The sequence below is a fragment of the Lepidochelys kempii genome, chromosome 21, assembly GCF_965140285.1.
Source record: "Lepidochelys kempii isolate rLepKem1 chromosome 21, rLepKem1.hap1, whole genome shotgun sequence".
NCBI lineage: Eukaryota > Metazoa > Chordata > Testudines > Cheloniidae > Lepidochelys > Lepidochelys kempii.
In genome coordinates this window covers 10,337,878-10,362,609 of record NC_136400.1, presented here as the reverse complement: position 1 = coordinate 10,362,609, position 24,732 = coordinate 10,337,878, and the positions used below count along the sequence as shown (strand labels likewise).

The window sequence follows — 24,732 nt, the reverse complement described above, 5'->3', positions numbered from 1 at the left end:
AAGCTCCAGCTCCTGGAGTCACGCAATTATGAGAGAATCTCAGCTGTCATGTTTATTTAAAAAAAAAAAGTTTCTCGCTCTTGTAGTTGCAGAGAAAAACTTTAAAATGTTGTCTCAAAACGACAGAAGAAAAAACAAACAGAAGCCCACATTTATTATTTGAAGAGCTCACGATTTTTAAACCAGTCTCACGATTTTGGGGGGCCTGACTCATGACTTTGGCATGGTTAGGGTTGGCGATGCTGCCTTCAGTGAAACTGAAAGGAAGCTCATTTTAAGGGGAGCAAGGGTAATCTTTCTCACAATGCAAAGTTGGCCCATGGAACTCCTTGCCACAAGGCATCATATGGACCAAGAATGTAACAATTTTTTTTTTAAAGGATGGGACATTTATATGCATAACAAGGACATCCTGAGTCACCATAGAAAATAAATGAAGGGTTCCAGAAGGGCTGTAAACCCTACCGTTTCAGGGCACAAACAAACCTCTAATTAATAGGGGACAGGAAGAATTTTTTCCCCCTGGGGGCAGATTATACCATAGCTGTCTGTGCAGGGTTTCTTACAGCTTCCTGCGAAGCAACTGGTATTGGCCACTGTTGGGGACTGGATACCAGATTATATAGACAGCTGGTCTGACCCAACTCGGCAATCTCTATGTATTCAATGGGGCTTCTCTATTGAGTAAAGTTACTCAAATGCTTAAATGCTTGGAGGATCAGGCCCTAATTCTGTTGTTCAGACTGTGTTTTGAAAGCTTATCGACGCTCTGGTATGAGCTGCTTTTTACAAGCCCCTCCTGTGTACTTTACATTGGATACCGTCTCCTCTTTTTCCTGATCAGTTACTTTCTCTCTGAACATTTTACTGCTTCCTTTCGCTAAGAGTAGGCATTAGATTAACTAGATAGTAACCCACAGGCTCAGGCTTTCCCCTGTTTATTAAAGATTGGTACTTCTCTAGCTTTCCCACCCTCTCCTCTGCTGCCTCCCTCTGAGATGCAGACAATGGCACATTAGTTAATTTTCCTAGGGCCTTGCAAGGTGCTTCACCCAGAGCGGCTACTGTGTATATATTCAGTTTCCCCCTGTATTTCTTCACCTGCTTCCTATCAACTGCCCCATTGACAAGGATTTCCTTACCCCCTAATTGTCCATGTCCCGTTTTGTTGTGTTAGGCTGATTTAATGTAGCTCCTCAGCAGCTCAACCGTTTCAGAATCACCACTGATTTAGTCTCCCTTCTTCTTTACTAATGGGTCTACAGCCGCCGAAATATATGAAGAAACACTTCACTCCCATAGCTAACCCGGCCTCGCACAGTCTCTCTTGGGGCCCTTCTCTCTCTGGCAAACCTGACTTGCCGACAGCCTTTGTTGGGTCTTTGCTCCCTATAAAACCACAAAGCCAACACATGGTCCTGCTGACAATTCTCTCGGGCCGCGATGTCTACAAAATGCTCGACAATAGCGAGGCAGCTGGTCTTCTCTGACTACTGCTTATTACGTCATTCAGGCTCCTCACATGTGGCCTTGTATTCCTAAATCGTTGCTTCCTCCATTGATGTCTTCTCCTTTCACGTGAACCTGCCTCGGCATGTAGGCTGTCTCCTGTAGATCTCAGCTTTGGGCTCCCTTGGGAAGCACCCCTCTGCTTGCTCTCATCTCACCATGGCTCACTGGGATTGCTGGTCCAGACTGGACTTGGCTGTAGTGAATATAAAGGGGATTCTTTACTACAGCTGCTGGACACAGACAGATCCTGTGGTTCTCTCTAGCTCCCAGTTTATGCTGCCTGTGTCACTGCACAGGAGCCCCGTGTCTAGCCTGGACTGGGGAGACATTATTATTTATTGTTGTGTTTGTGGTAGCACCTAGGAGCCCCAGTCATGGACCAGCACCCCAGGGTGCTAGGTGCTCTACAAACACAGAAGGATATATCTTCAATGCAGAGTCAACCTAGGCTCTTTACCTGCTTTTACCCTTGATCCCCCTACTGTCCACACAGAGAGCCCCCAGGCTGGGGCGTGGAGGTGTTTTAAGCCTGGGCTATCTGACCCAGATGGGGAGGCAGGCAAGAGCCTGGTTTGCACTTTAAATGATTCTGGAACCTGCCCACTTTGCAGTGAGGATGCAGGGAAATCACTCCAGGGCTGAAAGTCCTCCAGTGCCTTCCCACAATTCCCCTGCAGGTCAGACAAGTTCTCCTGCAATTGATACAACTGGCTGGGAAGGAATCCTATGCTGAGATGCTCTAGAGAACAAACAGCACCTGGTTGTTCAGAGCCCAGTGCCAATGACCCAGGCTAACTGTGCAGTGAAGACAAACCCAGAAAGACAGTCCCTGCCCCAGAGTGCTTCCGATCAAGTAAAGAAGGCATGGGATGGATGACTGATTCTGTTGGACCACTCGCCGCCAACCCTGCACAGGGCTTCCAAATATACATCGGTCATTAAACAGATCGGCCAGCTCCAAAATCCATCCTCCCCCCGGCTTTAATTGGCTCTGCATGAAACTTCCCTCCCCCCCAAAGGCCACTGGTGTCATTGGCCTGATTCCCTTTGGTCACTGCTGCTTCCCTCATTATTTTGCTGCGTTGTTTTCAGCGCTCAGCCGTGTTAGTCACTCTGCTTCTTTCGCCCACTCAGCCACACCCACCTCTCGTACTGTGTCTGTCTCAGATGGCTTTCTCTCCCTCAGCTCTCAAGGCCTCAGTAAACTGTTCGGTCCCTCCCCAAGCGCCCTCTTATGCCAGTTGCGGCAGTTCCCATTCCCACTCCACCCCTTCAGCAGGCTCGACTTGCACGTGATAACAGTGCCCCCCTGATTCACCCTGTTTGTGCAGTTGCTGTCCCCCGCATTGCTGGTCTCTGATGTAACGTGGGACATATGGAGGCCAGCCACTCTTTTCCAAAGGAGCTCCCACTCAGGCCAGATGCCTCCTCATCAGGGCTCCCTCAGCTGATGCTCACTCCCGCTGTCCTTGCAGCGCTCTGGTGAGGACGGACAGTGGGTGGGTGAAACTGATACACACAGGGTGTTTGGAGCAGGTAAAGATCATGCCTGATCTGATGCAAAGGCTGTTATTTTGGACACTTGCCTTGCCTGCCCTTGGGACCCTGCACTGCAGAATCGAGAGCAAAACACATGCTGCGTTCTCTATTCTTGTATTTTTTTTTTAAACCTGCCAGTTTAATTACTTTTTTTCTTTCCTAATTTAGAAGCAGCGGGACTTGAACCCACTATTTTCTGTGAGTGAGAGGGCGATGCACTGGACTGAGCCACTCTGATGCTGAGCCTGGGAGTCCCTGGCTGGACTCCACAGAGGGAGGAATGTAATGGAGGGGGAAAAATCCCACCCTGTTCCTTGGTTCTCTGCCAAGCGCCGCAGTAAAGAGCGTGATCGGCACCGCACGAGCCATGGTGGAATCAGAGCTTAAGCCAGTTAGCGTGTGTGACAGCTGGGGACGACAGCAAAGAGTTAGAAGTCAATGGAGTAACAGGCCAATGAAGATGAGAAGTCCCTTAGGTTGCTGATGTCGTGCAGAAGGAGAGAGAGGCTGGTCTCTTGCCAGGCTGCGACCCACAGGGCTTGTGGGATGGAGCTGATGCTGCTTGTGTGGGGTTAGCACACAGTGCCTTGTCCGATGAGCTCATCCGGTAGGTGCTCAGGTTTTTGCATTGGGTGATCAGATAGAAGGCGACAGCGTTTCCCCGCAGACATGCCCTGATACGTGGACTCAGCCTCTCAACCCCTTGTGGGGACGGAGGTAGGGTGATGCTCAATCCCTGGGTGTTGGGGTGGGGTAGGTGCTGATCACTCAGGAATGCAGCTCCCCACCACAAGCAAACTGGGGTGATGGGCTCCAACACAGCCCCGCCAGACCCGATGAAGGTGGGAGACCTAAAATGTATGGGCTGCCTATGGACACTCTCTGCAATGGGGGAAGGGTATGGGTCTCCAGGGCATCCTGTGGCAGCCTGCATTTCAGAGCCCTGGGCTTGCCTCTGCACCCTGAGTGCACAAGCTGGTGTGCAGGTTGCGTTGTGTGTTTATGGCAGCGCTTGTGTGGGTAGACAAGTGACTTTGGGAACATGGACTTATGAACATGTGAATATGTATGTGTGAGCGTGTAATACAAGTGTGTGTACATCCCAGTGTGATTGCACGTGTGCACCAGGACTTTACGAAAGACTCTTATGTTTGCAAACTGCTCCCTATGTTGGATTTTCTCTCTTGATTGCCATGGAAACAATAATTAAGCTGCGACGGCTCCTTAAAGAGCTGGTGCGTCTGATGCATAAGCAAGTGTTAGCCCTAGCCTGCCCGGGGGCTTGGCACCATGCCTGGTGGGCTAGCCAGTCCCTGATAACTCACTGTGGGACGGATCATCCCGTATCTGTTGACACTGCTGGGTGCTGTGTCTCTGGTTTTGCTGGTCTGCCTGCCTGTCCTGGAGTCTGTTTATCCAACTTCCTCCTCTCCATCCATCTGCCTCCCCATATGGGAAACAAACATAAAATTGGCCCAGTTTCCTCCCATAAAAATAGCTTGGCTATATTTGAAGTGTATCAACTCTGCTGAGTAGACAGGAAGGAGAGGCTTGTGGTTCAGACTCTGGCCTTACGGTTACTGGAGCAGGAGGTGTAATTTCCAGCTCAGGCAGACATACTCATGCTCTCTTTGATGGAGCTAGGGTGCTAGAAATAGGCGTGTCCCCACAATGGCAAAGGTGGTGGCTTGGGCTAACTGCCCAAATACAGTCCCGACAGAGATCCTTGCTATGTTGCTATGTTTTTGGGCCCCACACTACAAGAAGGATGTGGAAAAATTGGAAAGAGTCCAGCGAAGGGCGACAAAAATGATTAGGAGGCTGGAGCACATGAGTTATGAGGAGAGGCTGAGGGAACTGGGATTATTTAGTCTGCAGAAGAGAGGAATGAGGAGGGATTTGATAGCTGCTTTCAACTACCTGAAAGGGGGTTCCAGAGAGGATGGATCTGGACTGTTCTCAGTGGTGGAAGAGGACAGGACAAGGAGTAATGGTCTCAAGTTGCAGTGGGGGAGGTTTAGGTTGGAGATTAGGAAAAACTTTTTCACTAGGAGGGTGGTGAAACACTGGAATGCGTTACCTAGGGAGGTGGTGGAATCTCCTTCCTTAGAGATTTTTAAGGGCAGGCTTGACAAAGCCCTGGCTGGGGTGATTTAATTGGGGATTGGTCCTGGCTTTGAGCAGGGGGTTGGACTAGATACCTCCGGAGGTCCCTTCCAACCCTGATCTTCTAGGATTCTCTGTACACAGTCGCTGTGGCCATACTGCTATTTGTAACACACTTGCTCATTTAAAGCTAGCGTGTGCACATCTACCTGAGTCGGAAATGACACCTGTGTCTCCAGTGTAGCCGTACTGTACCCTTAGAGTATAGAGACCTGGCGTCAGCTCCTGGCTCTGCCACCAATGCCCTGTGGGACCTTGGACAAGTCACTTAATCGCTCTGGGCCTCGGTGCTCCCATTTGTAAAATGAAGCTAATAATATGCTTGGTCTGTCTTGTCCAGCTAGATTGTAAACACTTTGGGGCAGGAACTGTCTTTCATTATGTGTTTGTAGAGCACTGAGCACAATGTGGCCCTGATGTCTACTGGTGCTTTTAGGTGCTCTGAAGACTAATTGATGTTAGACAGGTCTTTTGTGCTATGATTCTGGTCCAGTTGAATGCATCTCTCCTGTATTCCACAGGTGTCTGATATACTGGATGGGCTATACGGGGCAGGGGCGGGGGGGTTTACAGAGAAAGCTTGCAGCATCTGTGTGTCTGCTGGTAAAACCATTGTAGATTTGTCCCTGCAAACTTGTTCCCTTTCTGAGCGTGCAAATCCCGTTATTTGTGAATGGAGATAATATATCCTGCCTCTTTCCATCACCCACCCCCAGCTGCAGGTGGAAGCCTCCTGTTTCTGCCCTAGTGCCAGCTGAGGGGTGTGATCGCTGTTGGAATTTGGAGCTGGGAAGGGTGCATGATTTGATGGTTGGACGGGGTTGTTTTTTTGGTCTGTTCTCATGGCGGTGTAAATCCAGAATAACCTGATTGAAAACCATGGAATTATAGCAGTAAAACACCGGTATAAACTGTGATTATTTATTATATATATATTGCAGTAGCGGCTACTAGCCCCAGTCCTGGAGCTGGAGCCCATTGTGCTAGGGGCTGTACAAACAGAGACCCAAAGAGACGGTCCTTGTTCCAAAGAGTTTACAATCCAATAAATGAGATCAGACTTCAGCAGGGGGGCGTCAGGTTTGAATTCCATGCCAAAAATTCCCCTCCAGTATCTTTCTTGAAGGGGTGTGTGTGTGTGTACATGGAATGCTATTTCACCAACTCGCTTTCCAAAAATATTCAGGACGATAGCATGTGCAGTACACATGCCTTTGGCATGGGCATGTGCAGATGTGTCTATGTGAGTGTGGCCGTGTTGAACAGGAGCTTGTCATATTCAGCAAATTTCACAGTTTCTCAGTAGAATATTTGCAAAGATAAATTTTTTTGTCCCTGTTCAACCAGAGTTTTGAGTGGGTTTGTACACCTGCGTGTGTGTGCGTATGCACACAATGGTATGTTAGCTGTTGTATACCTGTGTGTGTGTGTGCAAATGTGTGTTTGCATGCAACAGGGCTGGCCCCCTGCTGCATACCCCCTCATGGCCAGGAGTGGCTCTGTGGCACTGTGCCTCAATTTCCCTTCTCTCTCAGGGCTCCTCAGTAGGGGAGTTGCTGGAGGATCCCAGGCTGGGTTTGGAGTGGATGACTCCCTGCTCTCTGTAGCATCTGCCAGCCTGTGATCCTGTAGCAAACAGGAATTCCCATTGGGAGAGGAAAGCCAGATGAAGCTCTGCATACACTGAAGTGTCCCTAGCTTGTTTGCTCCCCAGCTTTGTGTAGGCAACTGACAGTAGGAGGGAATCCTAGATACTGTGCAGCTGAAAGCTTCCCTGCCTGTCAGCCTGAATCCAACCGAATGTAAGAGGATGTGGCATGACTTGCCGTGCGCTGTGTGGTGTTCAAAGGGGTGCTCGGAAGTTCCAGGCTTAGAGCCTGGTGACAGACTGCAGGTGTTGGGACTCGAACTGCTCCTAAACCAACCTCCTGCTCTCTGACGTCTCCTGGCTGGGGCTCGGTGAGCCAGGCTGGAGAAGATACAAGGAGCTGAGACTTGCGTTCCTGAGCTCCAGCTGGGGATCATTACCGAGAGCTTGAAAATATCTCAGACCTCTGAATGGCAGGGGCGGGTGTCTCTGAATGTGAACGGTACAAACCTTTGGGAGGGGGGGGTCACCTGTTACTAGCAGTCACTCACCTTGTTGCCACGCAGCGACTAGCTTTCTGACAGGGCAGCAGCCAAGCTAACACGCTCAGACCTTGCTGGGCCTGATTGTCAGCAATGCTCTTCCTGCAAGACGCCGAGGCAGCTTCCTGGATTCTGGGCGCCGCTGGGAACCTGAGGTGGTATCAGAGTTTCTCAGACCATGCCCGTCACAGGCCATTCCCAAGGTGTTGGGGCAAAGACCAGTCCAACATCTACTGCAGCGGTTCTCAAACTTCATTGCACCGTGACCCCCTTCTGACAACAAAAATTACTACAGGACCCCAGGAAGGGGGACTGAAACCTGAGCCTGCCTGAGCCCCGCCATCCCGGGTGGGGGGAGGGCAAAGCCCAAGCCCCACTGCCCCAGGCTGGGGGGCCAAAGCTGAAGACCAAGGGCTTCCGCCTGTAACCTTAGCCCCACCGCCCAGGGCTGAAGCCCTCTGGCTTAAGTTTTGGCCCTGGTCCCCAGCAAATCTAAGCCAGCCCTGGCAACCCCATTAAAATGGGGTCGTGACCCACTTTGGGGTCCTGACCCACAGTTTGAGAACAACTGATCTACTGGATTCCCAGGGGAGAGGGAGATGGCTTTGTATTGGGCAGCACCGTGTGCTTGAGCTGAGTAATGGAAGGAATGGAATGAGGGTGGGATTTGTCCCTTTCTGCTGTGCCCATGAGACTGATGCTAGCAGCCAAGTCCTCTCCTGGCCCTCGGATCGGTGTCTCTTTCCCAGGGGGGGTGAGGCTGAGGGACACCGGGATGACAGAAGCAGCTGGTGGATTCCTGCCGCTCACGCTGCCAGGCACAGTCAACGTGGTGCCTGGCAAAGGTGGGCAGGAAACTGTTTTCACATCCCACAAAACCATTTTGAGATTTAAAAAAAAAAAATTAAAGAAATAAAATCCTTTTTCAGGATGAAAAGTTGAAATCTTAAAAATTTTTGCAAGCTGAAAAACAGGAAACACAAAAATTGGGTTTGGGTCGACCAATTGTTTCATTTAGATAATTCTGGAACATTTTGTATTGTTGTCAAACTGTCGTAAACTTTTTTTTAACTATAAATTAACTTAAATTTTGAACTGGAACCCAAACATTTACGTTTTAACCCCTTTTGACAATTCTAAAACATTTTTCCCCCAATTTTGTTTTGGAAATAGGATGTCCGTCTGAACTGATCCGTTCCCACAGAAAGTTCTGGGTTTGACAGATCAGCATTTTTTGACAGAAAACCATTCTGTGGAAAGATGCCCGACCAGCTCTGGTCCCTGGAAGCAACCTGCTGGGAAGGGAAGGGAGAAATCTCTCTGTGGAGTAGTGAGTTATGGAGAAGTGCAGAGATCAATAATTAATTATGGCTCCTTGTTGGGGAGCCTTCTGGTTACCATGGCTCCGTGGCCAATAACATGCAGGGGGTCAGGATTTAACCGTTACCTAGGGGCCTCTGAGGGATTCCTGACTGAGCCAGGCTACCCATTCCTGCCTACCCTGGGGACTCGCTGACACACCCAGATCTCATCCTGCTACATGTCCGTGCCACATGTTCTGATGGGGCTTATTCCTCTCCCATCAGTGCACCCGCATGCACAGATCATGCTGTGCACTCAGAGACAGACTGAGACAAATCTAGAGACCCAGCTGTGGACAGACGCGCACGGAGACCAACCTGTGCACAGCAAGATCACACACTCGGACAGGTGCACAGGGGCCTGTTGTCAGTCTGTCTTTCATACGCACAGCTCAGCCTTGTCTCAGTCATAAACAGGGATGTGCGTCTGTTTGGCTGGACCCCGGGGGCGTTTGCAGTGCTGCACACAACGTGAAGACCTAGGGGTGGATCTTGTGCTGTGCTAGGAAGAGCCAGGATGTGGTTTCAGTAGCAAGACGTGGTGCTTAGAAACCCAAGGGAGAGACACCTTAGGAATACCTGAGCTAGCTCCATGGCATAAGGTGGGGGCAGCCATGAATCCACCACAGGAAAGACACCTGCATTCAGTGCCTATGGGGTGTTGCCTCCTGGACCTTACGAAAGGCCTATGCATGGCTTTGTGCTCATGAAAAGGAGGACTTGTGGCACCTTAGAGACTAACCAATTTATTTGAGCATGAGCTTTCGTGAGCTACAGCTCACTTCATCGGATGCATACTGTGGAAACTGCAGAAGACATTATATACACAGAGACCATGAAACAATACCTCCTCCCACCCCACTCTCCTGCTGGTAATAGCTTATCTAAAGTGATCACTCTCCTTACAATGTGTATGATAATCAAGTTGGGCCATTTCCAGCACAAATCCAGGTTTTCTCACACACACACACACACACCCCCCCTCCAAAACACGCACACACAAACTCACTCTCCTGCTGGTAATAGCTTATCCAAAGTGACCACTCTCCCTACAATGTGTATGAAAATCAAGGTGGGCCATTTCCAGCACAAATCCAGGTTTTCTCACCCCCCCCCCCCCCCATACACACACAAACTCACTCTCCTGCTGGTTATTGGTCATGGTTATTCATGAGCTGCTCTCCATTAACCTTTCACCTCCAGAGGCTTCTCTTGTCAATTACAGCCAGCAAGCAAATGAATACCTTGCAAATGGCTTTGTCTGTGAATGGGGGAGGCTTAACCAGGGGTGGGGTGAGAAGGGAGAGGGGGAAAGAGATACAGAGAGAGATACACTGAGGCTAGAAGAGGCAGAATTAAGGAGCGATGAGGTGACCCCATCTCCATGCACTAGCCAAAAGGTCTGATCCAGCACCCACAGGAGGCAACAGAAAGGCACCCAATGGCAGATCATTGGATCTGGATCAGCCCATGGTGGCACCAGATGGAGAAAAGGGAGGGAGGAGAGGGAAGAGCTGGTGAAGAGGCGTGGAGGAGTCTCTCCTACCACTCATGTACAGCGCCTAGCGCAACAGGGCATGTTAGGGGTGATCGCATGTTGGATCCATGTGACAATATTGACTGGTCTGATTGTTCTCCTTGTGCTGTCCATGAGGTCAGAGCCCCTTCTGTCCCCAAGGGGGGAAAAAAGGAACAATCTGATCAGCTTAATAAAACAGCTCTGGAATCATCTGCCTTTCCTCCCGGCGTCCCCTGCCTTCCCTTGCTCTGTCTTTGGAGGGCTCTCCGATCCAGTGCAAGGCCTGGGCTTATTCCTGCCTTTGCCCCTGGTTCAGTGTGGGCAAAGGCAGGAATAAGGCCGCTCATTGGCCGCTCACATCTCCTTCCCGTGACTCCGTTTCCCCATCACTAAAAGGGAGATCATAAGCCTTGCCTACCTTGTGGGAGTGGGGTTAATGTGGCGTTTGCCCCCTGCAGAGGACCAGCACAAGCTGTCAGCAATGCTTAAAGGCCACTTAATGCCTCCAGTGGGACCAAAGGGGCGCACAGGCCAGCGGCACTGTTGTGAATGTCACCCAACTGTAAAGCGCTTTAGGATCCTCAGATGGCAGGGGCTGTAGGAGTGTATAGTGGTATAGAAGGCAGTGTGCCTAGTCGACAGAGCACTGGACTGGGTCTCAGGAGACCTGGGGTCTATTCCTGGCTCTGCCACTGGCCTGCTGGGCGACCTTGGGCAAGTCACTTTACTGCTCTGTGCCTCAGTTTCCCCATCTGTAAAAGAGGGATAATGATACTGATAAGAACTAGATAAGAACTGGGTTTTATTATTCTTTCTGATACTGACGGAATAGCCACGGTCCCTAAGACCCCACCAATGCTAGTCCCTACTGGGAGCTCCTAGGCTCTACAAATAACACTTATAACCCAATCTCATGCGTAAGGCTGCAGGTTTGAGCCAAGGGGCAAGTTGCTCATCAGTGGAGCTGCTCTGACTTCCGCCTGCTGAGGATCTGGCTCTGGCTCTGGGAGCTCCCCAGCCAGCTGGATGAATGCTCTGGTTTAAGAATTCCTTTGCATCCCCGTGCCTTCTGCTGTTCCCTTGCTGTCATTCCCCTGCTGCACAGCTGCCAGATTCTCAACTGGAGGAGGGGACTGTCCTCTCTGGATGACAGGAGTTCTGGGAAATCTCTTTGCAATGGCAGTTGTGTGCTAATTACTCTGACCTTTGCTTAAGCGGGGATCCTTCAGCGGCAGGCGAGGCATCAGCCGTGTCATTTACTATGCAAATTGAGACCATCAGTTATATCCGGAAGGTCCTGGAATGTTTAATTTTCTTCCCATCTCTTTTCCATTTTTTTTACTGGTGCCTGCCAAAAAGTTGCAGTGAGGAGCCGTTGGCTTTTGGCGGGGCCAGGGCTGGCAGGCGTTCAGGGTTAAAGCCCAGCAGACAGAAGCATGGTTACTCATCCAATTTTCTTTTCATTCTCTCTCTCTCTCTTTTTTTTTTTTAAGTTTTAATTAGCTGCTATTTCAAATGCTCAGCAGCTGGCTTGGTGAGTAGGATTGCAGAGCTCCCATCTCTGTGATCAAGCGGTCACTCTAGTCCAGGGAAGAGTGGAAGAACTGCTATCGCAGAATAGGTCAGAGAACCATCTGGTCCTGTCACCTGTCTATTACAGTGAATGTGGCCAGATGCTTCAAGGGAATACAGGAAACCCTTGCAAGGTGTGAAATGCACCCCTGGATGGAGGTGCCAGCGTGAGGCCTTGCACCATTTAAACTCCTAGGACTTGGTACATGGGCCTCGTGCTGGGGTGAATTTCACCTAGTGTTCCTAAGGGCTGGCTATTCTGCACCCACAATCAAGGCCATCTTTTTCAAAGAGCTCAGCAGCCCATGAACTGAGCCCTGCTGGAAACCTGCCACCGCTTATTTTGGTGCATTAAATGGGCACTGAGCTCTTTTGTTCAATTTTTTCCTGACCCAAACAGGGGCCTGGAGCATGAGGATGGAAAGCCCTTATTAGCCTACCTGACATAACTGTGGATTATAAGCCAACCCCATCTCATAAAATTCAATGGGGTTGCTCCTGAGATGAATTTGGCCCCGTGATTTAGATTGTAAGCTTTTCGTTCTGTGTTTGTACAGCACCTTGCACAGTAGGGTCCTGATCAATGACTGGGGCACCTAGGTGCTACCGTAATACAAATATAATTGTACGTACATTATATGGATTTCTAATGGCCCCATTGCCATAGTATTCCAGAGCCATTATGTAACTAGAACAGTACATCTGTGCTCCATCACTAACCAGAGTAGGGGCTAAACTGGTGATGCCTATTTCTGGGAGGACAGGGAGCTCGAACCCTAAGGGGCCAAGCCTCAGGCAATAGGTCTGAAATCCAGAAGGTGTGTTTACACACACACTTGCAAGAAGCCGGGCAGGGACTCAAAAAGGAGAATGCGAAATGATGAGCTCAGCTGAAAGCTGTTTGGGAAGCAGGAATGAAGAGTGGCAAAGCAAGGAGGGGATGCTCCCTCGAGATCTGATATTATGGAAAGGGTGAATGCAGAGGAAGGCTTGGAGGAGACGCCGGAGACAGGGGAACTGCCGAAGAATTGAGACGAGGAGGGGAGAGAGCGGTTATGGCTTGAAATGACAGATAATAAAAGGAGTAGGTGGATGGTAGAGATTAGCTCTCGAGACGGCTGATCGGAGGGAGCAACACGACAAAGGGAGGATGATACAAATCAAAGTGATGTGTGAAAAAACAATCTGCGGCAGTGGAAATAATGGGAAGATTTTTGTCTCTTCCTGGGCATGCGTCATAGGAGGGAAGAACGCATTGAGCAAATATATTCGGAGCACTAGGGGCCCATTGGTGTCAGCCCCTGGTGCAGAAGGAGGGGAGAGAAAGAGAGCCCTGTGGAAGTCACCAGTACTTCTGGCTGAGGAAGGGCTCAAACGCTCACAACGGCACTGTGATGATTGTTGTTTGTTCCAGTAACATCCAGAGGCCCCACGTGGATCATGGCCCTTCTCATGAAAGCTCATGCTCAGATAAATTGGTTAGTCTCTAAGGTGCCACAAGTCTTCCTTTTCTTTTTGCGAATACAGACTAACCCGGCTGTTACTCTGACACCCACAGAGTAAAGGATGGTCCCAGCCCCAGTGATCTTACAGTCTATACACCAAACAGACACAGGGTAGGAGAAGAGATCTGAGCTCAGTTCTTGGTGCTGCCACTGGCTCGCTGGGACAAATCACTTCATCTCTCCACGTCTTCAGTTCCTGGCCCATAACACGGGGATGGCCGTACTGCCCTTCTCCCATTGCCGTCTGCCTGGTCTGCTTAGGCGGTGAGCTTTTTGGGGCAATGTTGGCAATAATTATCCTAAGGAGGTTATGAAGCATTACCGTGACTCAGTTTCCACACATGCATTCGTTTGTTAGTCTCAAAGGCCACTTGGTGCTGGTTACATCCAAAATATCAATACAAGCATATACGGCCTTCTATGCCCTAGCAACAACACACCTATAAGTGCTGGCCAACATAATTACAACAGGTTCAGGCCCGGGAGACACCTTGCATCATGGCATGACTCCAGACGGTGAGGCAAAGCTCTGCTAAAAAGCCCCTAAAAAACCTTGCTTTGTATACGCTATAATAAACACGTGATATTACTACTGGTTATTGACCCTTAACCAAAGCTAGATGAGGGAGTTTTAGGAAGCAGGTTCCCAGTTAACCACGCTCTCTGTTTCTGTTACTTCCGCCCCAGCCCTAAAAATGATAACGCTGGTATTCCCCGGGTCACTGCAAAGTTAACTCAGCAATTCTTCTTTCTCAGGATTTTATTTTCTTTGATCTCATGCTGGGAGCCTGTTTTTCATGCTAACATCCAAACTTCCTTACAACCATAATTTATGTAGGTCCCATGTAGGCCTAGATTCCTACAGGCTGGGCCAGTCTCTCACTATGTGTTTGTGCAACGCCCGGCAAAATGGGGCCCCGATCCTGACTGGAGCCTCTAGGTGCTGCTGTAATACAGAGCATGTTGGCAATTGCTTCCCCTACCCATGTTAAATGGCCTCACGCTGGTCTTTTGCTGGTTTCCTTGGGTTATAAATAACCGGCATTCCACACAGGCAATTGCAATGCAAATCCCATATGCTCCAGTCCCGCACTGGAGGGGGTGCTGAGGTTTGTCCATTTCCAGGGTCGAGCTGCTTCCAGAGATGTGTCGATCTCAAGCATGTGGGACCCAAGAGTTGAGCCCTCCTTCCTGCCCCCCAGCAATTACGTATCCCCCCAAAGGGAGCTTGAGTAGGGCCGGCCGGTTCGAAGGCATGTCTAAATGTGCCATGTCTTGTCTGCCCGCAGGGGGAGTGTGCGTGGCCCAGTCTGTCAAGATACCTCGGGAGCCCAAGGCGGGAGAGTTCGATAAGATCATTCGCCGTCTCCTGGAGACCTCCCATGCTCGGGCCGTCATCATCTTTGCCAACGAGGATGATATCAGGTGAGTGGATAATGGGCTGGCCTAGGGGTGGTGTGGGGGGCAAACCACATGAAGCGAGGAGGGGGAACACAAGGTTCTCTGTGTGTTGGTATCTCCCGATGCTGTCTGCCCCGCCGTGTATCCTACAGTTCCTTAGCACTCCATGGACCCGGTAGCCTGTTTTACAGGCCACGTCACAGCGCTGGTGGTGTTTGGTGCAGAGGTTACATAATTATAATGAGGAGAGTGGGGGCTAATGGTTAGAGAAGCAATCCAGAGTCAGGACTCTGGGATTCTGTTCCTGACTTTGCCACTGACTCTGTGTGACCTCGGGCAAGTCATTTAGACCCATGTTTCCAGAAGGGGCTGCTAGTTTTGGGGTCCTCAGCTTCTGGGAGCTCCACTTGAGTCCCTCAAGAAGATACTCCATCCCTGCGTGCAGTGGGGAGCTGCAGGATTACAGGCAGCAGACAAATCAAGGTGACATATGGTGGCTTACAATGTTTACGGAGCCTAATGATTCACATTGATTTACACCTGCTTTTTGTAAGTGTCTAATTTATTAATCAGCAAACATTATGTAAATGTGGGTAAACAGAGATTTTAAAGCCATTTACATCTGATATGCAAACGATCCAAGTTTCTTTTCCCTCCTTAATAGAAATGTCTGAAAACCTGACATTTACGCTCGCTCGCTTATGCGCTGAGGAATCCGGGATTTACCTTGCTGTGTAAATGGCAAGCACCATTAAACAGGGGTTTGTAAACGTTTACCCAGGCGAGGGGTGTGTGTAAAGGGGGAATTACCTCCCACTAGCACTCATTGACACACGTACACACCTGGAAAATGTGGTTTGTTTTTTTCCTGTGCGGCAGCAGCCTGATACCCACTGCTGGTCAGATGCAGCACTGTTACACCAGGGGAACGACACTGACATCAGTGGGATTGCTCCCGATTTACAGCAGTGTAAATGGGATCGGGGGCTGGCCCCTTGCCTACCGATCAGTAGAGATGCATGCAGCACCAGCTCGCTTATTCTTGATGGGCCACCTGCCCTGCTGATGTAATTGACATTCATGGAGCGGCACCCACGTTCACCAGCTGAGGAGTTAGCCCAGGCATGGGTGTTTAACCCTTTTGTAATGCGCCTGCCACAAAGCTGTGCAGTACCTAGCACAAGGCGGTCTTGGTTCTTCACTAGGGTTCGTAAGTACTAGGGTAATTCAAAGACAGACCAAACTAATCATCTTTCATTAGGATTGTGGTCGCATGCCAGGACCCCAGTCAGGAGTGGAGCCCCGTTGTGGTAGGTGCTAGACACAGGAGAATACAGTCCTTGCACCAAAGAGCTTATAGTTTAATTTAGACCTGGAATAAAAACCATGGTGGAAACCTGTAGCATTCATACAAGGTTCATGCACTTGGCAACATTCAGGGCACACCCGGAGTGTTGTGTAGGAGCAGTGCACACACGGCTCCTCTCAAGGGCATGAACCTTGGAATCTCGCCCAGATGACATGAACCATGGGAAGTCTCCCAGGACTGGGCTCAAGGCCCGAGAGCAAGGAATGTGGTAGATAGAAATTGGTAAATAAGAATGTTAAACAAAGCCAGTGTATTCCTTTTATCTGTTGGAGAATGTAATGCGCGGGGGGAGAGAGAGAATAAAGGAGAGGGTGGAAAGCTGACAGGAGCAGCCCGTTGGCAGACCAGCCTGCTTGCTTGCTTAAAGCTTTGTGCTGTCTTGTATTTGGACCGCAACAGAAACCATCTAAGGGCCAGGTGTCATTTGGCGTAGCTCCATTCATTGGTTTCAACAGAATGACCCCGATTTACACTCACTTAGGAGCTGGTCCTATACCCCAAGTGGAAAGAACCAACAGAAGTAAATCCACAGCCAGACCAGTGTGCATCAGCTGCCTCCAACTCCCTCCCAAAGCCACTTGGTCTGAGTCCCGTGGTTGGGCTGGGATTGTGCCACTTGCTGACCCTCCCATCCAGCTTGGGCGATCCTTGTGCTTGTCACCGCACTGCAGGGGAGCCGGTGCTGGGAGCAAGGGAAGTGGCAACGCAGCTAGCGTTGGTCACAGATGTTCGGCATCCCTGCGGCTCAGTGGAGTGTGGCTTTTAAAACAAATATAATAATGCCATCTGGACTCGGGTAGTAAGTAATTAAATCCCTGACATAGGATGTGTGAGTCATAAATCTGCCTTTATGGTTAATGAGAAACAACTGGGGTTGGGGGGGGGTTTCCTCAATTCTCTTCCCAACAGTGCACCTAGGGCTCAATCCAAAAGGCGATGAAGTCCATCTCATCAGTGAGCTCTGGATTAGGGCCCCCCTAGTTACCTGTGCAGTGGTGCAGATAGAGGCTGATGGGGGAGGAAGGGCAGGGAAAAGAGGGAGAAGGGGCAGATGATGACAAGTAAGGGGAATAGGAGAGGACAGAGGTGCTGCTGAGGTTGATGGGCCCTGTTATAAGAGCTTAGATAGACCGAGACAGCTGGATGCTGAGTGCTCCTGACATTGCTGGAAGGCAAAGATGTTCAGTGCCTCTCAGGATCAAGCCCTCTAGGGAGTTGGAGAGAATAAGGAGGTCGCGTTTCAGGGCCTGGGAGGCCGAAATCCGTGAGACCAGGCCAGAGATTCAGGGTCTGCACAAACACCTGGAGGAATGCAGGCCCTGCCCCAAGCTTACAATGTACCTGAGGGCCATGCAATAAAAATCATGGCGCAGAACATTTCAAAGAAATCCCCCCCCAGCGGGTGTAAGTCGGCACCGTTCTGTCAAAGTCCGCGGATCAGATCCTTCGCTGGCCTACGTCGATTTCAGTGGAAAGATGCCAGTTTGCACTAGCTGAGGATCGAGGCTGGGGAGAGAGGGGTGGTGCTGGGTGGCAAGGATCACCAGCAGTTTGGCAGTGGCTGGCTGCCTGAGTGGCACTTGATCATCTGGCAGTGCCCAGTTCAGTGGTTGCACTGGCATGGATAGGAACATTTCTCTCACTCCAGAGGCTCACGAGGCTGATCCGAGTTGCTTCCCTGCCTGCAAGAAACCCCCTCCTCAGCGCTGGAGCCTTTCCAGCCTGCTGCTGTGTAACCTGATTTTCCCTAATGTTCAGTAATTAAAGGGGGAATTCAATTACCTTCAGTACGTATGCAAATAGGGCTGGAGAGCCAGTCTCTCTGTGCAGCTCCCTCGGGAGGGGGCGATGAAGCTGCAGCCGTGTGGTGGAGTCGGGGACTTGGCTGGCTGCATGCTCAGCTGGGGCCTCTGCACATTTCATGCCGCTGCTTCAGCTGGGGCGGGAGAGGCACAGAACAATGCAGTTCCCTGTCGCTGGCTGCACATTCACCTCAGTGCCCTAGTTCACCTGCTCGCTTTACCCATTGCTATGGCCTACTGCCATCTCTCTTCACTAGAGATGGGCATGAACCCCAGCCCCATGCTCTGTGGGTCAGGGCCATCTCCCTCTGGCATCCTCCCCACTTTCAGGCTCAGTATCTTTTCTCCTCCTCCTCCTGGCTCTCCCCTTTTCTTGCCCCTCACTTGCTCTATCCACCCTCCCTCTTCCTTTCTTTCACTTGCACCGCATCCCTCCTGCCTTGCTGCCCCACCGGCCATAAACATGCCTGCACTGCAGGCTGGGTTAGAATCACAGGGCAGACACCAATGGAAGGACAGGGCAGGGTAAATTATTCAATGAATTTTCCACAGATTGCCTAACGCTCTGCAATATTTAATAACTCTCTTGCCTGCAGCGCTTCCCTGCTTAAATACCAAGGGTGTCCTTCTCCCCTGGCCTGCTGCTGGCACAGTCCTTTCCATCCTGGGCAGGGTGGGGACCGTTCTAACTGGGTAGCATGTCATTGCTCCCTTTGTGTCTGTGCAAAGGGACAGCACACGGCAGGGCAGGACTGGGTCTAGTCAGAACAGGGAGTGGAGATTTCACCTCATTCCCTGGGCAGCACTTGTGCCCAGCAGCTGTGAAGGCAGGCAGAAAAGGGCTGGAGACGGGTAGGGGTAAATGGCAGGAAGGGGGATAGACAGTGTATGTGATAGGAAAGGGGATGGCATAAGGGTGGAATGGCTGGGATTTCCCCTTCCAGGAGCTGCCACGAGAGGGGCAGAGATGGGTGGGGTGGAAGATGCAGTGGCCGGGGTGTGTGTGTGAGTGTGAAGAGCTCCTGACTTGGCCAGTGCATATCCTGCTGCCATCACAGCATAACTGTTTTAAAGCATAATTATTCTGTGGCTCTTCAGCTCTTGAACCAAAGATCCTGAAGCTCCCAGTCCCTGGGTCCCTCCTCTTGCGACTTAAATTTTAATAAATATTTGTCCCATCATTTTGTGGGGGTTGAAGTTAGACTCACACCACAGTAATTGCCAGGCTTTCTGTTTTTCCCCTCAAAGACTGGTACCATAACGTCAGCTGACCAGGGTGAGGTCAGTCTAGCCTTGTGGTGGGAGTGGGCAGCAGGCCTCGTGGCCAGGTCAGTGTTGTAGTCAGTTGTCGGGAGCCAAAGCCACTGGGAAAACCTGGAGGTAGAAACTGGGTACCAGAGCCAGGGGATCGAGCCAGAGGCCGTAGTCAGGAGCCAGAGCCAAGGGTCAGACCGGGGCAGGAACTGGAGTGAGCAGGGTAGCAGGCAATGAGGGATTCAAGGAAAGGGCAGGACAGAGGCAGCAGGAACCAGGTAACATGAGAGCAGGTGCTGTGGTAAGCAGCATGAGTGTTGAGAAGCCAGCGAGGTTCAGCCAGCAAGCTTATGAGCCAGCTTGCTGACCTCTGCAGCCAGTCGGGTTTTGTGGCTAATCCGGCAGCCTGCTGCCAGCCAGCTGTATTAACGAGGCAGCCTGGAGACTAGCTCTGCTGCAGACCCTGATTCCTGACACACAATCGCCCATCCTCCGCTGCTTCCTCCATTTCCTGGGACTTCCCAGAAGTAACTGCCTCAGGGCCCTGGGATGCTCATCTTCCCGACCTGCTCATTTATATAGGGATGTTTATTTTGCCAAGTACCTGTGTTCCCTTAATCACTTTTTAATCAACAGCTGTATTGACAGGGTCTTCCCCATAAAGAGGACAGGTCATTGATTCAGAGCGATCTGGGCCTCTTGGGGCAAGCAGTCAATGTGTGTCTTAATACGCTAACTATAAATGTGTACATCTAGGAACAAAGCATGTAGGCCATACATACAGGATGGGGGAACTCTCTCCTGGGAAGCGGTGACTCTGCAAAGGTTTGGGGGTTGAGGTAGATATGCAGCTGAACATGAGCTCCCAGTGTGACGCTGTGGCCAAAAGAGCAAATGCAATCCCGGGATGCATAAACAGGGGAATCTCAGGTAGGAGTAGAGGTTATTTTACTTCTATATTTGGCACTGGTGCGACGGCTGCTGGAACACTATGACCGGTTCTGGTACCCACAATTCAAGAAGGATGTGGATAAACTGGAGAGAGTTCAGAGAAGAGCCACAAGAATGATTATAGGCTTAGAAAACATTCCTTAGAGTGATTCAGGTGCTCGATCATGCCCCTGCTTTCTCTCTCCCACACTGACCTGGGTGCAAAGTCTACGAGCTCAGAACCTGCTCTTTGGCTTTTCTCTGCACAGGAGGGTGCTGGAGGCGGCGAAGAGAGCCAACCAGACCGGGCACTTCATCTGGATGGGCTCAGACAGCTGGGGCTCCAAAATCTCCCCTGTGCTCCACCTAGAGGAGGTGGCCGAGGGATCTGTCACCATCCTGCCCAAGCGTGTGTCTGTCAAAGGTACGTGGGACTGGAGTCTGCAGCTCCCCCCGGCTGTGTCTCAGGGTAGGCTTGTGGGCGGAGCTAAGAGAGTGGGCGGGACTGGGGTGAGTACCGTCACTTTATTTTTTTCCATTTTGAGCCCTACTGCTTCTCTGCCGTAGGGCTCATCCAGTACCTTTGCCTGTCCACTCTACTGTGCTGTGCCACCCCATTCCCTCCGCCCAGCTGCCTGTCCCCTCTGCCTTGCAACTCACCTGGTTATACCATTGCATCTATGATCTCTCCTTTCCCCTTTGCAATTGCACCAAGCAGAGGCAAGTCCAGAATCCATTCCACACGGACACACAAACCTTGGTGCAGCTGCAGGAGCGCCCAAAGACGGAAGACTCCCTTGATCATGCAATGACCTTTGAATAGCGAGGAGAATAAGGCAAGTGCCCACCTGGGAAGAAATCTAGATGTAGCCCTGGGCAGTGGGAGGAAGAACGCTGGAACTGGATTTCCGTGCCCCGTTGGTAGGGGTGCTAGGCAGAGTCCCTAGGGGAGGAGGAAGAGCTGAAAATGGATTTCTGTGCCGCTCCAGAATGCAGAGAGCCTCTGGCTCCCTCTCTCTCACGTGCTCGGCTTAGAGAATTCCTTTCGAAGAACCCAGTAATTATTCTGAAGCTTTACGGTGAGTGATGGATCCCAAGCGAAGTGGATGAAAGGCTGGCAAATGAAGGCATTATCAGGAGTATTGCAGTGAATTATTCAGTAAAGTATCATCATTCGTTTGCTCTGGTTGGGTGGCCGCTGAACTTTAGCTGAGGGCATCTCCTCACAGGGTGAGAGCTGCACAATTAGCAGGGCCGTTACCCTAATGCCAGGCTCCCCATCCAGGAAAGCATTCACACTTGGGAAGCTTGAAACACCCCCATCTTCCATGCCCAACCAGCTCAGCCTTAAAGGGGCCACCCCCTCTTGTTAGCTCCCTTGAGATGGGGGATACGGCTCCACTCTGGCTCTCCCCTGCTCAGTGCTGAGGCTGAGGCCCTTTCCCCCTTCCTGGTGCAGTCCCAATTCTTTGGCCGAGGTGTTTGCTCAGCCTCTGTCAGAGGTGGTAACGTAGACCAGGACCCTGCCAAGGCACTGCTTGCAAAGCCAGCAGCTTTCCCGGGTTCTGTACATCCTCTGCCATCATGGAGAATGGCAATAAGAAGCTCCTGCATGACAGTCTGGGCACCGTCACACAGCATTGTGATAGCAACAAGAACCCCGGCAGCATAAAGACCCCTGTGAGCTTTGCAGATTGTGGGCCAGACCCTCAGCTGGGCCCTTGCCAGCAGCACTGTGGATCTGGCCTTTTGAACGGCATCATGGTCCAGTGGTTAGAGCACAGGGGGGCCTCCTGGGTTCTATTCACAGCTCTCCCACTGTCTGGCTGTGTGACCTTGGGTAAATCAGTTTACTTCCCTTTTCTTCAGTTCCTCGCTCCCCCCTCCATACACCCCCCCTGGTAAAACAGAGATGTTAATGCCTGCCTCTTTGGGTGGGTTGGAGGACTAGTTGAGTGTTTGGAAAGTGCTGTGAGATATGTGGATAGAAGGTGTTGTGGAAGGACAACATAATCTCACAGGAGTGACCGCCCACCACTGAAATGCAGCCACCTCTGCAGTGGAAGAGGGCAGCTGTTTAATAGCACTCTGCAACATGACTGAGTAACTTAGAGCACGAAGCAAAGGGCGATATCTTACTCAGCGGATCCATCAGTGATACTTGACATCAGTCACACGTGGCTGGAGCCTTCCGTGCCACCCTCAGGGCTCCGGGGGCTGAGCCATGCCCCACTCGTTATGCTCAAGACTTGAGCAGAGCACTAGTTGTTGGGGAGTGCACAGGATGTTGTGCAAACTTGTTAGCGCTGCGGGAAGTGCTGGGAGCTGCACTCCCTGCATCTGCTGCGTGGCATAAGAGTGGAGTGGCTGGGATTTCCCCTTCCAGGAGCTGCCACGAGAGGGGCAGAGATGGGTGGGGTGGAAGATGCAGCAACTGGGGTGTGTGTAGTGTGAAGAGCTCCTGACTTGGCCAGTGCATATCCTGCTGCCATCACAGCATAACTGTTTTAAAGCATAATTATTCTGTGGCTCCTCAGCTCTTGAGCCAAAGATCCTGAAGCTCCCAGTCCCAGCCAGATCTGGCTGGGTGCCTTGTGGCTGGCTCCACCTTTATAATGATCTGAACCAAAGCATTGGCTCCCAGCGCTCCCCTGAACTTTGGGAAACCCTAGGTCTGAATCTGAGCTTGGGATCTGCTGAGTACCCCTAACTCAGGGGATCAATATTATATGAAGCCATGTGGTTACTAGGTCCTGCGTTGTATCCCCCATGGGCCTCTTTGCCTCTCCCATGGGCAGCAGCTCCCCATTACATTGAAGACTCCAATTTCCTTTCCCTTGTTTGTTCCCTGCTCAGCACAATGCCTGCGAGACACAGAGCTTGTCAGGGCACATTACGCTCCCCACCGTCAATCACTAACTCGTCTAGAGACCGAACCGCCAAGTGCATTGATGTGCTGAAAGCTTCTGACGGCTGCTCCCCGAGGCTTGGGGGCGGGACACTGATGCTCTCTGCCCTTTGCAGCAGTGGCTGCAGAGCAATGGGGTGAAAGGGCCAGGGGCACAGCAGGGGGCCCTCAGTGTCCAGACCTGCGTACGCTTTGTGGCATCTTTGAATCGGAACCTGGGGGCAGATGCTACCCCAGGGACCTGCATTTTGACGTGTGGTCCAAGGATCAGCGTCTGTCTCGCTGCACGAACGAAACGATTCCCACTGACATCAGGGGAGTCACATGGGCACTGTGGTGACAAGATTCCTTAGAAGCTTTTAAGGTCAGGCTTGACAAAGCCCTGGCTGGGATGATTTAGTTGGGGATTGGGCCTGCTTGGACTAGATGACCTCCTGAGGTCCCTTCCAACCCTGATGTTCTAAGATAGTGCCTTTCCCTGGACCTGGTGTTTCAAAGGTAGGTGAAACAGAAAAGGGAGGCAGAGAGCCAGGACCTGACTCGTATCACTGGCCTTGTGCTCAGGTGGCTAGCTTGAGTTGTGCTGCCGTGGCCACGTGGTGTGTGTATGTCTGCCTGCGCTGGGAAGTGCCCTCCCAGCAGCTGTGGAGACATACTCCGGCGTGACAAATGGGAGGCTGCCGGGGGGGGGGTAAGGTTGAGGGCTGGGAACTAGAAGACCTGGGTTCTAATGCTGCTGTCAACTTGCTGTGTGACCGTGGGCCAGTTGCGTCTCCTTACGGTGCCTCATTTACGCCGTCTGTAAAATGGCGACACTGCTCTGCCTTTGTGAGATCTGGGCATGCAGAATGCTGCGCAGCAGGGCCAGCAAACTTCGACATGTGCAGAACCCACCGTCTGGGCCGGCTTTTCCACGGAGCAGCGTGTGTGCCAAGCTCTGTCCAGCATCTGCCCCAGCTGCTGGTTCTGAGCACTTGAACCATCTGTCATGGGGCTCTTGGGGAAATCAGCGAAACAGGAGCCTGATTGGCCTTCTCTGTGCTCTGCGTTATTTTCAGCCCCTCCATCGTGCTTGTCTTTTGTCACATTTTTCTTCTTTCCCGCTTCAGATGCCCTTTGCGCTCTCCCACTCGGATGCCTTTAATCATCCTTGCCCTCTCCTTTGAGAGAAAGTCAGCACAACTAACTACGTGACCGAACGGATCCTCGGCCGGTGTAAATCGGCGTAGTTCCGCTGACGGCGAGAGCTGTGCCAGTTTGCACCCGCTGGGGAGTTGCCCCATGGCATATAGCGGGAGAATGGTACTGTCAGTTCCTATAATGCCCTAATCTTTCCCGTCTTGTTCTCGGTGCCTCGAATGCTTCTTGCTGGCTTTTCAAAGCAGAGAGCAGACCCCTCCACAATGGCACCTGGATTTTTTTTTCCCTGAGAGGTTACAGGTAATTCAGACCCCATCACTGTGTAGCGGTGGTTCACATTGTTCTTTCCAGCATGCCGTGCCTTGCACCTTGGTGCACTGAATTCTGTTCCACCACTGCTTTGCCTAATTACCTGCTGTTCCCAGCCTCTTCTGGGCTTTCTCTCAACCCTCCTTTATCTGGGCTCTTGCCTCTTGCAAGGGACTGTAACAAAAGCCGACTGAGAGTCTACCTACACTCTGTCCCCTGCATCCCATGCATTGGGGGAAACCGTCTTAATGGACAGCCTAAGCCACCAGGTTGTGGGGCTGGGAGGGGAGAAGAAACCCTCCCTCCTAAACGGTA

At 51.2% G+C, this 24,732-nt stretch overlaps 1 protein-coding gene across 6 annotated transcripts in view; it reads left to right on the top strand.

The window, feature by feature from the left end:
* Positions 1 to 24,732, top strand: part of GRM4 (glutamate metabotropic receptor 4) — a 233,368-nt gene that overhangs the window by 140,135 nt on the left and 68,501 nt on the right. For all 6 annotated transcript variants that reach the window (XM_073319848.2, XM_073319851.1, XM_073319846.1 and 3 more), the window contains 2 exons: positions 14,594 to 14,729; positions 20,330 to 20,484. In XM_073319848.2, the coding sequence (XP_073175949.1) occupies positions 14,594 to 14,729; positions 20,330 to 20,484 (291 nt within the window). The remainder of the gene's footprint in view (positions 1 to 14,593; positions 14,730 to 20,329; positions 20,485 to 24,732) is intronic.